Source organism: Carlito syrichta, unplaced genomic scaffold (genome assembly GCF_000164805.1).
Source record: "Carlito syrichta isolate Samal-C Ts95f unplaced genomic scaffold, Tarsius_syrichta-2.0.1 Scaffold317080, whole genome shotgun sequence".
Lineage (NCBI taxonomy): Eukaryota > Metazoa > Chordata > Mammalia > Primates > Tarsiidae > Carlito > Carlito syrichta.
Window position 1 is genome coordinate 170232 of NW_007261176.1, and position 12890 is coordinate 183121.

The 12890-nt window shown below is 49.7% G+C and overlaps 1 protein-coding gene across 4 annotated transcripts in view; it reads right to left on the bottom strand.

Moving 5' to 3' along the window:
- The window catches only part of CAMK1D (calcium/calmodulin dependent protein kinase ID), a 261834-nt gene that overhangs the window by 5288 nt on the left and 243656 nt on the right, over nucleotides 1–12890 (bottom strand). For all 4 annotated transcript variants that reach the window (XM_021707378.1, XM_021707379.1, XM_021707376.1 and 1 more), the window contains exons 6-7: nucleotides 6984–7096; nucleotides 5949–6027 (exon numbers count right to left, since the gene is read on the bottom strand). In XM_021707378.1, coding sequence (XP_021563053.1) covers nucleotides 5949–6027; nucleotides 6984–7096 — 192 coding nt within the window. The remainder of the gene's footprint in view (nucleotides 1–5948; nucleotides 6028–6983; nucleotides 7097–12890) is intronic.

Below are 12890 nucleotides of genomic sequence, written 5' to 3' on the forward strand. Positions count from 1 at the left end.
GCAGGTCTCGAACCCGCGGGCTTAGGCAATCCACTCACCTCAGCCTCCCAAAGGCGCGGGATTACAGGCTGAGCCACCGAGCCCGGCTGGCACGCCCTTCTTGACACAACATCTTCTCTTCCTCCACGTGACCGCTGGGCCTCCCCCTAGAACTGCTGTGTCCTGCGCTTAGTCTTTTCTGGGCTTCGGTCCTTCCATCCTGCCTTTCCTCCAGCACCAAACCATTAAAGTCTGGGCTGGGATCTGACGCCTAAGAAAGAATGTGCTGACTCCTGGAGAAGTGACGGGGTGGATGCCGTGGTCAGGGAGCATCCCTCCTGGCTGAGGGCAACTGGCAAGCGAGGAAGCCTTTCATCTCCCAGACCCAGACAGCCCTGGACCAACCAGCCCAGACGCTGCCACTATGACTTCCAAGTGCTCTGGGGAACAAAAGGAGCAAGCTCAGGGCTTCCTCAGACAGGAAAGCATCCCACCCAGGTGTTCCTTCCCTTCAGAACTGCAGACACGGTAGACAGATTAGACCTCGAGGCTGTGCCAGCCTGGCCCAAGTTTAGAATCCAGTCCCATATTTCCAGCTGAAGGCAAACCCCCCCCCCCGCAACAAATATGCACTCCTCTCCTTTCCCAGCAGGGCTGAAAACACACAGCCAAGAGGACACTCAGAAAGTACCCGAATGAGGCAGGTTTTTATTTCTAAAGCTGCCAATCACCCCCTTTCTCAGATACACATCACTGAAATAGAAGTAGGGTATTTGAATGGGCAGACACATCCAAATCCAGAGAAGGAGGAGGGGAGGGGAGGGGAACGGAGAGATCTTTATTAGGCTTTTTCTCCTAGACAACTCATGTGAGTGTTTCCCCCTGGACTGTGTTTAAAAGCTACATCCTCAGAAAAGGACGCCGGTTCAAGCCTGTTGGTGGCCAGGTCTTTCTTGGAAACAACAGGGCCAGAGTGGAAGGAAGTGTGGGATTCCGCGGGCTGAGCCCTGCTCCAAAGCAAATGGGCCAGTGGGTAGGCAGGGAGCCTCCGGCTTCCTTTCCACCTGCCCAATGGTGGTGTGGCCTCACACACTGCGTCCCATGCCATCTCTGTGGGCTGACGTGGGCCCAGATGTGAGGAAAATGCACCCTTTCAATGATTTGAGAAATGTTTTGCACTGACTTCCCACAGTCCTAGGCTGTGCTACTGCTGGGTGGGTTGAGATGGGCAGAAGGGGACCCCAGGGCTACCCGTTACGTGTCTTCTTGTGGGGGAGGGTGCAGCCACCTTGGGTCACAACAGCACACCAGGTCCTCCTCAGATGGGCACTGTAGTGACCACAGTGGCTGCTGCTCACAGTAAGTTAGGAGGTTAACGACAATGATTGATGCACAGTGTGACTAACTTTGGTGGTATTCAGCAACAGAACTGGAGATGAACTAAAGCTGGATGTGGTTTTCAGTGGTCACCCAGATCGTCTCAGGAAGTGCTCACTGCTTTCAGCACAGCAGAATTCCTCCTCAATAAATCTCTACACACATGTCCAGGCAGAACTAGGGGCAAACAGTTCATGCCTGCTTTCCTTGTTTTCTGGTTTTGCGACCTACACAAACAGTGGAGATGGAACTCACACAGCCGCACCTTCCAAGGTTTGTCTTACTGTGTCCTTCTGCTCAGATCAGCAAATTTGTCCCCCCAAGCCTTTGGTGTTCTTGTGCTTCGTATCGTCTACTCGACCTCCATGTCTCTGAGCCGGCCTTCTCGCCCACTTGCTCAAGGTAAACTTGATGGTGCCTGGCCTGCATCCCAGAAGAGGGGAGCAGGGTCTCAGGGAACATTCGGGAGAGTGACGGTTAATTTTGCAGTCAACTTGGCTAGGCCATTGGTAGCCAGACACTTTTGGGCAAATACTAGTATGAATGTGGCTGTGAAAGTATTTTTTGGATGGGATGAACATTTCAATCAGTAGACTCTGAGTCAAGTCGATTAGTGACTACACTGTGGGTGGGTCTCATTCAATCAGTTGAAGGCCTATGCAAAAAGAGGAGGAGGGCCTGCTGCCTCCAGACTGTCTTTGGACCAGAGCTGCAACCTCACTGTCCCCTGGGTCTCCAGCCTGCTGGCCTGTCCTGCAGACTGAGGATTTGCAAGCCCTGCAATCCCGCGAACCAAGGTATTAATTCCTTAAAACACATTAACCTCTCTCTCTCTCAGTCTCTCTGCATCGCTTTACTTTTGTTTGTCAATGCAGCTGGAAGCAGATTCCCAGGACGGTTGGCCTGGATGAATGAACTCCAGTGAGGTGCTGTCCTATGGCAGGGCCCGAGTTCCCGTCCTGCCACTGGCCATTCCCTGTGCTTTGGCCACCAAGTGCAAGGGACCTGAGAACCTCTGGTAAGAGGGCTCACTGCCTCCCGGAAGAAGAGCTTTGACAAGAGCCTTCTCCTGTCTGGAGTGGTCTGTTTTGAGCCTAAGGGAAAGTGTCCACGACTTCCGAGGCCTTCCCAGCCCGGGTGGCCCTGATGGCAGTTGAAGAGCAAGTAAGGAATGACAGGTGTACTCTGGGGGCAGTGAGTATGCCGAGACCACAGCTTCCAGGGCAGCATCTATGGAGGAATGACCACACTTTCTGTGGGCTCCCTGCTGAGTCGGGCAATTTTACATAAAAGAGACAAGCATATCATAAATGCAGGCAAGTGAGACGTTTCCACCAAGCCTGGGTCAATGCATTCGCTTTTATCATTTTCCAGTGTTTGAGTTCCTAGAAGGTTTGAACTGCATAGTAAAAATGATACAGCACTTTACAAAAAAATGCCTTCTACATCTGGCATTCACTGGTGTCGCTCCCATGTGAACTTATCTGTGAGGCGACACGGGGTGATGACTGGGAGGTTGTTGATTCTAGCCTGACCTTGTTCCTGGGTTCCAGACCCATTTGGCAGAGCGCCCACCACAGATCTCCATCCAGAGCTCCAGAGCCCACCGTCCAGCAAGCCCAGGCTAAAGTCACGCTCCCAAAGCCTGTGTCCCTCCCAGCACAAGCATTCTCTAGCCCTTATGCTGGAAACTTGGTAGTCATCCTGAACCCTACTCTTCCTTGGGACGAATCCCAGACCCCTCTCCTTCTCTGGACTGACCCAGATCCCTCTCTTCTTCACCCCAGCCCACCAATGCTCTGCCCAACGCCTGTGGCTTCTCCACTCGTGTCACCCACATCCCTCTCCATCCCTTCCATGTCACTGGGAGACCCCCTCACCCTCTTTCTCAGCAGCCTCTCCTCCCTGGGTTGCACCTTCCTCCACACCTCCACCTACCATCTCCTGCCACTCGTCCTCTGGCCCGGGCTGAGCTTTCTAAAATCAAACCTCAGTTGCTTAAAACCTGTCAGGGGCCCCACTGCCCAAAGGAGAAAGTACAGACTCCTTAGGACCGTAGTAAAATAAAAGCAGCCCACACATATCGTATGTGCTGGGCGCCAGAGACTCTTCTCTTTTGTTAAATGTATAATCTCATTTAACCCCTGAAAAGCCTCATGGGATGTATATTGTTGTTATTCATGACCCTGATTCCACAGGAGCAGCCCAGAAGGCTAAGGAGCTCATCCACGCAGGTCACGAGTGGTGAGGCCAGGACATGGAATCAAGCAGGCCAGGCCAGAACCCTGCTGGCCCTGCCTTCCTTTCTAGTCTCATCTCCGGCCTCCTTTGTCGACTCGCACTCTGGAATGCCACGTGCTTGTGGCGCCATGAGTGGATGTGCAGCTTTAAGCCCCACGTCGTGGCCCGGGGTTGTTCGCCTGCTAGACTCCGTCTCTTCCCTGCTGGTGTGGCGGGGCAAGGCTCCCGGGGCTCGGCTCAGCTCGGGCTCCACTTTCTGTTGAGCCCACAGTGCCTCCTTCCCAGACCCTCAGGAAAACTGACCTCTCCCCTCTTGGTTTCTCTAGAATGTCTGGTGAAGGAGAGGCCAGGATCTAACTGGCTGCCTCCCTGCCTTCTCCAGAGCGAGGCTGGATTATGAAGAAATGCCAGGGTCAAATCACTGCCCTTCTCTTGGAGGCCATCTTCCTTCTGTCTAAGATCACCTCAAAAGTCTTACGGCTTTAAAGGCCTGCTGTTTCTAAAGTAAGAAAACCTTTACTATCTTTATCATCATATACTTTGACCTATTAAGTGACTAAAAAAAACTCAAGATGACATGTGCGGGGGTACCCCAAAACACCAGAATTATCTTTTGTAGGCTGGGCTCCTTGTAGCACAGGTATCCCCTGGGTAAGTGTTCTAGGAATCCATTGGCATCATAGTGTTGTTGTGAGAGGCTGTGTTGCAGAAGAAATATCCCAGGTTGTGGCAAACAGGTGACTGGTTCTTCCACCATGACAGCGCATCTGCCCACACTGTGCTGAGTGTTCAGCCGTTTTTGACCAAAAATGGCAGGGCGCTTGTGCCCCCCCACCCTCTTCACCTGATCTTGCCCCAAGTGACTCTCTTTTTGTTTCCCAGGATGAAAAGGCCTCAAAGGGAAATGTTTTGCCCTGTGGAAGAGGTAAAACAAAACGGCAGAAGCACTAAAAGGCGTCCGAATCGATGAGTTCAAAAACTGTTAGGAGCAGTGGAAAAAGCATCTCGATGGGTGTGCTGCATCAGATGGAGAATATTTTGAGGTGACTGAAGTTTAAACAATATACACATTTTTATCAATAAACTCTGGTTTTTGGGAACCCCCCCGTGCAATCACAGCACATTCTGCTTCCTTAGCACATTCTTTCCTTCTGCCCCAACATCTTCCTTCCTTCCCTCTTTCCCCTCCTTTCAGCATGGTAGTGAAGAGAATTCATTATGGAGTCCATTCATCATGGGTGAAGGAGAGGAACTGAGCTTTATCATTAGCCAGTCGTGCGGTCTTGGCTAAGTTACTTTCTTTCTATCTCATTATCTTTGAAATGAAGATAATACCTACCTCTCGAGGTTATTATAAAGAAAAAAGGAGCTAATTCATTAAAGCAGTTATCTCAGTGCCTGGAACCTAACAGAGACTCAAACATGACCGGTTTATTCATTATAATCCCATGAACCTGGGTCACAACACCACCTGTTAGAAGGCCCCTTGGGAGGTCACTAGCGCAGGAGGCCCTGCAGAACACTAGAGAAGGGGGTGACCACACAGGGGCCCATGTTCCGGAGTACGTCTTGGGGGACTGCCCCAACCTCAAGGTTCTGTTTCCATCGTTCTGGGTATTTCACTACTCTTGGCATCTGGTTCCAAATGCATGTTCCTGGTGCTTTAATAGTAATAGATACACTTAACTCAGCATTTACCATGTACCAGACATGGTGCTAAACCCTTTAGATGCTTATCTCCATTATTTCTCATGCCAACTCTATAGACTGGGTATTGCTATTCACATTTTAACAGCACGAAAACTGAGGCTCAGAAAAGTCAAGTATAAACCAACATTCCAGCTAGTCGATAGTGAAGCTGGGTTCTAACTAACTTAGTAAGTGGCACAAAACAAGGCAGCCTGAAGCATACCACTGGAACGGTATAGAATGCCATAAAATATCAATTACTCCCCCTAGAGTTGAAGAAACACTAATTTGAGAAGCATCTTAGGAAAAAAAACTTGTAACCTGAATTCATTTAACTACCAAGTAATAAACTCAAGGGATTAAAACTCCAATCTTAATCTTAATGCCTCACTGGGTGATCACCTTCAATAAAAATAATCTTTAAAAACTTTCTGCAGAGTGACAAAACTCAGCTATTTTTTGCACACTAACTTCTCATGAGTGCTTGCAGAAGACTGTGTCTTAAGAGTGTAAGGGTTCACATGCTGGCTAGGAGAGGTGAGTAAAGTCACTGGCCAGAATGAGATGAGATGAACATGGATTTCGTAACTGAGAACAGTCAGCAGAGGGCTGGATGGGAGGTATCAGATGACATGGTCTTCACACCAGGTGACTTTTCTTACCAGGGGTGTCGGGCTGCCTGTTCGCAGGTGTATCTTTTATTTGGGTCTTTCTCCATCAGGTTCCGAATGAAGTCCTTTGCTGTTCAAAAAGAAGGCACGAAAGAAAAAAAGATCACTGTGTGGCTTGAGACATGACACTCTGACACCACCACATCTTCAGGAGTATGGTGCATGGCATGAAAAATATGAGACCAGCCCTCCCCTGAACCTACTGTACTTTGGGCGCAAGAGGCACCAGCATTTGGGGAAAAGCCAAGACCTGGGACTCGGAGGGTAATTGGTGAATGAGAAGCAGCAAAGTCAAGCCTGGGGCCCCAACTTCCCAGCTCCAAGTCCCTTGTCTCTAGTTGCTAGTGACACCTTTGGCTCAGAGTAGAGAGCAGAAAGCTTCATAATCATGTGCCTCTAATTGTTTCCCTAGAGAGCTGTTTTGCTGATGTCCTCTCCCTGTGTCAGACATCACTGATTCAACTAAACCCACTGAGTTCCAGATCAGCCCACCAGGCCCTGGGCTGGGTGCTGTGGCCACCTGTCCTCGGGGGGCACCATATGTAGCCCACTCAGACTGTTACAAACCAGTGAGCAGGAAACTGCACACAGTCGGCGCCCAATAAGTGTCAGCTGGTATTAGTTACTCCTGGAGCACCCAGATCAGGGAATGGCCCTCAAGAATGAGATTAGTGCCCTTATAAAAGAGCCCCAGAGAACATTCTCACCCTTTCTTGTGAGGACACAATGAGAGGGACACAGTGAGGTTCACAGCTGTCTATGAACCAAAAAGCAGGCCTCCACCAGACACTGAACGTGGCAGCACCTTAATAGTGGGTTTCCTAGCCTCCAGGGTGGTGAGAAATAAATGTTGGTTGTTTAAGCCCCTAGTCTATGATATTTTGTTAAAGCAGCCCAAAGAGACTAAGACAGGAACTTTAGGACTGTTCTGAGCCCCCCATGGTCCCCTGGGCTTGTCAGGGTTAGGTGGTCTGGGTGTAATTGGTGCAGGGGCCACCTGTGAGGCGCTGCATGTGGGGGACCTACCAGAGTCAGAAATGTCATCCCAGTAGGGGGAGTCAAACTCATATTCCGCCTTGAGGATCTGTTCAAAGAGCTTGGAGTCATTTTCGTCATAAAAAGGAGGGTAGCCACAGAGTCTGGAAGACAAGATGGGGTAAGATCTGAATATCAGCACATCCATGTAGTGGGTTTACACTTTGCCTGGAAAGAAGAGACGTTATCAGTGGAGTTAAGGAAACGTCTACTGGGTGTGATGCAAACGTAATCTCAGCAAAGGACCATACATTGCACAGGCATAGGTGGTACAGAAGTAATATGGTGAGTTGATAAACAGCAAACAGGGCTGACTCAGGTAACGATGAAAGATAAGGACAAATATTTAAGTCCACCTTAACTCTCCACACATTGTTGACCACAGAGTCCCACACACCTTAGAAACCTCCAGACAGCTTTCTGAGAGTGTTATTGATCTTCTTGTCCACAATACTGTCCCCACTAGATTTTGGGCTGGTGGACGACACAAACACAGCACATGTTTAGCAAACATTCCAGGGCCTTTCCAGGTTTGTTTTACTGAAGAACTCACCACAGGAAGAAAACGAGATTTTACAGCCTTGGGTACTGAGGTGCCACGAGTCACCTGATCACGCCCAGACAGGGATGCAGTTTTGTCCACCAACACACAGTACGTTTCCACAGGAGTTGACACAAGTTGTGAGACTGCAATATCATCATACCAGTCATCTTCCACCAAACCACTTCAAAGTGGATTTTTAAAAGGTCATATTAGGATGCTGATGGAAGTTACTTATAACATATGGCTCTCGTGGAAGGACACTCATCTGACAAATCTAGTAAGAGTAGAAATTCTGATTAAATGCACCAACTACAGTTCATTCATAAATTATGGATTCTCATTCCAGTTCTGCTATCAGTTCCGATGCCAACCTTACCATTCGTAGGCCACTGCTGCATTTTTGGGACCCAAATTTCCTTATCTTAAAATGCAGAGGGCCAGACTAGAAAAGTCCTGCTATTCTTTCTTTAAGATGCTGTGACTCTACAACTCAGCCTGGCTGGCAAAGACACTTAAGGAAAGACCGAGAACAGGACCAAGGCCCACGTGGGGCAGGGGTAGGTTCTGTGTGGGACTGGACAGCCAAGAGGAGCTGGGAATGAGCTTGCAGCGGCAGGTGACCACAGAGAGGGGAGGGCAGCCCCCGATTCTGGAAGGCCAGGTGCAGAACTTGCTTCTGAGGCCGTGACAACCCAGAGGGTGCAAGTACAGAGTTCCGCCCCAGATGAGCCGTGAATCATTCCACATGACCCAACACACAGCGGCAGCCTAGAGACTGGTTCAGGGAAAATGAGCTAACAGGAGCCAGAAGACTGCCACCTGCAAGGGATCAGGCTATCAGCAAATATGAACTGCAACGAGGTTAGAGACGCTGTCCTGGCACTGCCACTCCTCAGCTGTTCCCGCCACCAAACGAGTATCACCGGCCACTGCTGTGCAGGGGAATGGCTACTGACACGTTTAAAGGCTGTTAGACATTCTGTGGGCCCACAAGAGTCCAAATCATGTATCCCCACATGGTTGTTTTGGGGCTAAGAGCCTGGAAAATTTCATTTTTAAAGATCTTCAGCTTTTGGCAAAATGAACAAGAGCCACTGCCTCTGAAACCACCATGCACATACTTTACTGCCCAAGGAAACCCTGGTGCTGTGGGATGGGCATGTATATTCCTCCCATAGTGAGGATTTGGGCAAAATGATAAAATGTGCATATTAGGAAAAGCACACAGAGCAAAATGTTGGTTCATCTTGGAAAAAAACCTAAATTTTAGATATATGAGGTTTCTGTTTATTTACAACCGCGTATGTTTTATGGTTTGGCTTTCTTTTCAAGGAAAAAATTCTTTAAGAAAATTCCGAGAAAGGTTTATTCTTTGTGAGCCAACTTTCTTAATGTATATTCCAGTTTCTTCTGGTCAGAGTTCTTTTCTGTTTCTTGCTTTTTATATAGAATAATGTGTTTATGCGGTTGTACTGAGACAGAAGAAAAGGAAATGGATCGACTTGGACTAAGTAAGTTAAAATTAAGAGAGATTTTAAAATAAGGACTATAAAAATAACAGAAGGGCAAAAAGAAGTTGTAAAATCTTCCTCAGATCTAGAAACTTTGCAGAGAGCTCCCTGGCCAGGCGATGTCATTAGTAAGTGGGTGTGGAGGTAGCCTAGGAGAAGTACCACTTCGGGCTGTTTATCTTCAGATGCTGAAGGTGGGATTCCGTGATCATGGGGTCAGCCGCCCATTTGCACCTGTAATCCCTGTGTGTGAGTATTCCGGAAGTGTGACTTATCTTACATACAAAACCTTTAAATAATCTGCAAATAATGTCACCACGGGTACTCAAAGACAACAGAGCTACCCCCCGATTTCTCTAGGCTTCCAAACTTTCTGGTTCAGAATATCTCCCAGCCCAGTGACTGCCACTCTCAATAGAGGTACCCTTCTCAGAGCCTCCCTCAAACCGTGACTCTTCCAGGAAGAGCGCGCACACCTCCCAGTCTCTCCTGTGGTCATTTTCATTCACCATTTCATCTGCCTGTGGCACACATGCGCAAACACACTCCTAGATTCTGATTTGTTTTTCTACCTCAGCCCCAATCGGGCACCTATTTTGTGTCAGGAGCCCCACGAAGAGCTCAGCTGCATACCTCGCTTAGCCCTCAGCCCTGTGGGTAAGCGTCCCCGACATCTCCCATTAGTCCCGAGATTCTCACTGTGCTCTACACCCCAGGAGGCTGACCCGAAGGTACGGATGAATGGGAGGGAACTCTGACATGGCTAGGGGTCAGCCCTGTAGAGATGAGATTGGGGATGGGGGCCACTGCCCTGGCACCCCTCACCCAGCTCTCAGACTATCACACCCCTTGACTGAAGACTCTTGCTCCTCTCGAGGGAGCACACTCTCTTGGACTCTCTGATTCTGGAACCTCCCCTCAGCCCCTTGGGTCCAGGGGTGTTCACAGCTCAGTTGCCATGAAGCCTAGGTCGCAGTGCTGCTCCCTGAGGCTTGCTCACACTACACTTTTGTACAGAATCCTCGTATGACCCTCACCTTAAAGGGAAAGCAACTAGCAAGAGCAGTCAGGACTCCAGCTTCTTCTGATGCCACGTCTGCGCTGCATATTCACGAAAGGGAGGGAGCTTTGAGCATGGAGCCTTCTGCTTCCATCTGACTCTGCACTCCCTCTGCAGGTCACCTGGCTTGCCCCACCTGCCCTTTCGTCTGCAAGCGAAGCCCTATGATGGCCCTGCCTTTCCAATCCCATCTCACACCCTCTTGCAAAGCAGCAGCTTGGAGCTGGCTCCCTGCACACGGACACTTCTTGTTTCTGGCCCAAAGTAGAGGGATGCCTTTTCCCTGGGCTGCCCTTTCCTCACGCCTTAACTGGCCCTGGCACCCCCTTGAAGACGAGCTAGGGTGTTGCCCGAAAGGCCAGCCCCTCTCTGCCCAATGGGCAGGCGCTCCAGTGTATCCCCCTGCCTTGGGCAGCTCCACGGTGCCACTTCCCACACTGCCCCGCTCTGACCTGTCCATGAACATCTTAAGGCAGGACCATGTCCTCCTCTTGTCCTTGGATTCTCAATGCCCAGGCCAGGGCCTGCCCACAGCAGGTGCCGGATCCATGTTTGGATGAATGGACATGATCTTGAAGAAGATGCTTCACCACTCACTGCACCCCCTGGCTAGGCTCTGAGGAAGAGATAAGGACCCAGGATGCAGGAGAGTCCACCAACGCCCAGCCTAGGAGTCCTCAAAGTTCCCACCCAACCTGACTTCCACCCCCACCCCCCCGCATGTTACTCTCACGGGAAGAGGTGTCACAGACATCCCAGAAGAACCTAGCATGCAGGCCTGCGTTGAGAGTAAACTCATGACACTCGACTAGGTGTGAATTCAAGACTATGACCTGGTTGGGAAGAAGGGAGAACGAGGCTGGGGGGCAAGACCTCAGCCCAGAGGCAAGGCTGAGGAGCCCGTACCCAGGGCTGCATCAGTGCTGGGTCTTCCAGTACATTCTACAAGAAGCTGTGCAGCAAACCTTTCCCTTAAGGTACCTGGAGAGGATCTGTTCCTGCAACCAGAAGGGCCCACCATCCCACTGAGGATAGAGAAGAGCCAGTTTGTGGAGAGAATGCCACGTGGTTACCTAAAATGCTGCTCCTGAGTGTGGACATACTCCATAAAGAAGAAGATTTCCAAGGAGAAGAAGCTTTAATGCAAATGAATGAATATGGGATGGGCACTGGCTGGCCACAGCCACGTCAGCACTGCGTTGCTGTTCTTGGAAACTAACATGCTAGAATAGCATGGAAGCTCCTGCTGAGTCTCCCATGGTCGTCATCCTGCATCGAGTCACATTCTTCCTGCATGTCTGCCCTGGGCTATGTACTGTGTCTCTATGGAAGTGGATGTCTGCTGAAGGCTTTCGAAGAAGCATCAGTTGCTACCTCCCTACCCTCATGTATCTTCACCTCCATAATTCCCTCTGCTTCCACATTCCTGCATGCCTCTCAGACCCCTGAATTGTGCGTTTCAGGTTTCTTTTCCTCATAGTTGTGGATGCCAGGGACAGACACAGAAAGGAGGGGAGGAGCTGGTATCAGAAATGGTGACACAGAAAGTGCCAGCCACGTCTGATATCAGACAGTGACTACTGTATTTTATTTGTGGTAAGAACACTTAACACGTGATCACCCTCTTGACAAATGCTTAAGTGCTCAATACATTACTGGTGACTACAGGTACAGTGTTGCACGACAGATTTCCAGAGCTTACTCATCTTGAAACTTCACGCCCGTTAATTAGAGAGTCCCCATCTCTCCTCTCCCCAGCCCCCGACAACCACCATTTCACTCTTGGGTTCTACAAGTTTGACAATTTCAGATCCTTCATATAGGTGGAGTCACGAAGCAATTATCCTTCGGTGCCTGGCTTATTTCACTCCACATAATGTCCTCAAGGTTTATCCAGGTGGTCACATGTTGCAGAATTTCCTCCTTTTTTATTATTTTTATTTTATTTTTTTTGAGTTGGAGTCTCACTCTGTTGCCCACACTGGAGTGCAGTGGCCTCTCCCATCCACCGCAGCCTCGACCTGCTAGACTTTGGCGATCCTTCCACCTCAGCCTTCCAAGTAGCGGGAACTACAGGCACGTGCTACCACGCCCGGCTGCTTTTTGATTTATTGTAGAGATGAGGTCTTGCCAAGTTGCCCAGGCGGGTCTCGAACCTGCGGGCTCCGGCAATCCACTCACCTCAGCCTCCCAAAGTGCGGGATTACAGGCTGAGCCACCGAGCCCCGCTTCCTTCTTTTTTAAGGCTGGATCCTACTCCATTGTATGTCTGTATAGTACTGTTGTTATCCACACATTGGTTCACACAGTAAGACTGCTGTGAACACGGGAGTGCTAATATCGCTTCAAGGTCCTGACGTCCATTTTTCTGGAATTGCTAGTTACACACTAGACCTAGTTTTCATTTTTTGAGGAATCTCCATCCTGTTTTCTGTAGTGGCAACACCATCACATCCTTGCCAACACTTGTGTTTTTTTTTGGTTTCTAGAAGAAACTAACCCTCTCGCCTAGGTATGGAGACTAACCTAGGGTCTCGCCTAGGTATGGAGACCAACAGGCATAAGAAAAAGTGTTCCAAGTCACTAATCGTCAGGGAAATGCATATTAAAACCACAGCGAGAGGCCCCTTCCCACCTGTGAGGATGGTTATGATCATGCAGGCTTCAATTTTTTTTGGAGTTAGAGTCTCACTCCATCGCCCAGGCTGGAGTGCAGTGGCATGCTCACCTGCTGGGCTCCAGCAATCCTTCCACCTTGGCCTTCCAAGTAGCTGGAACTACAG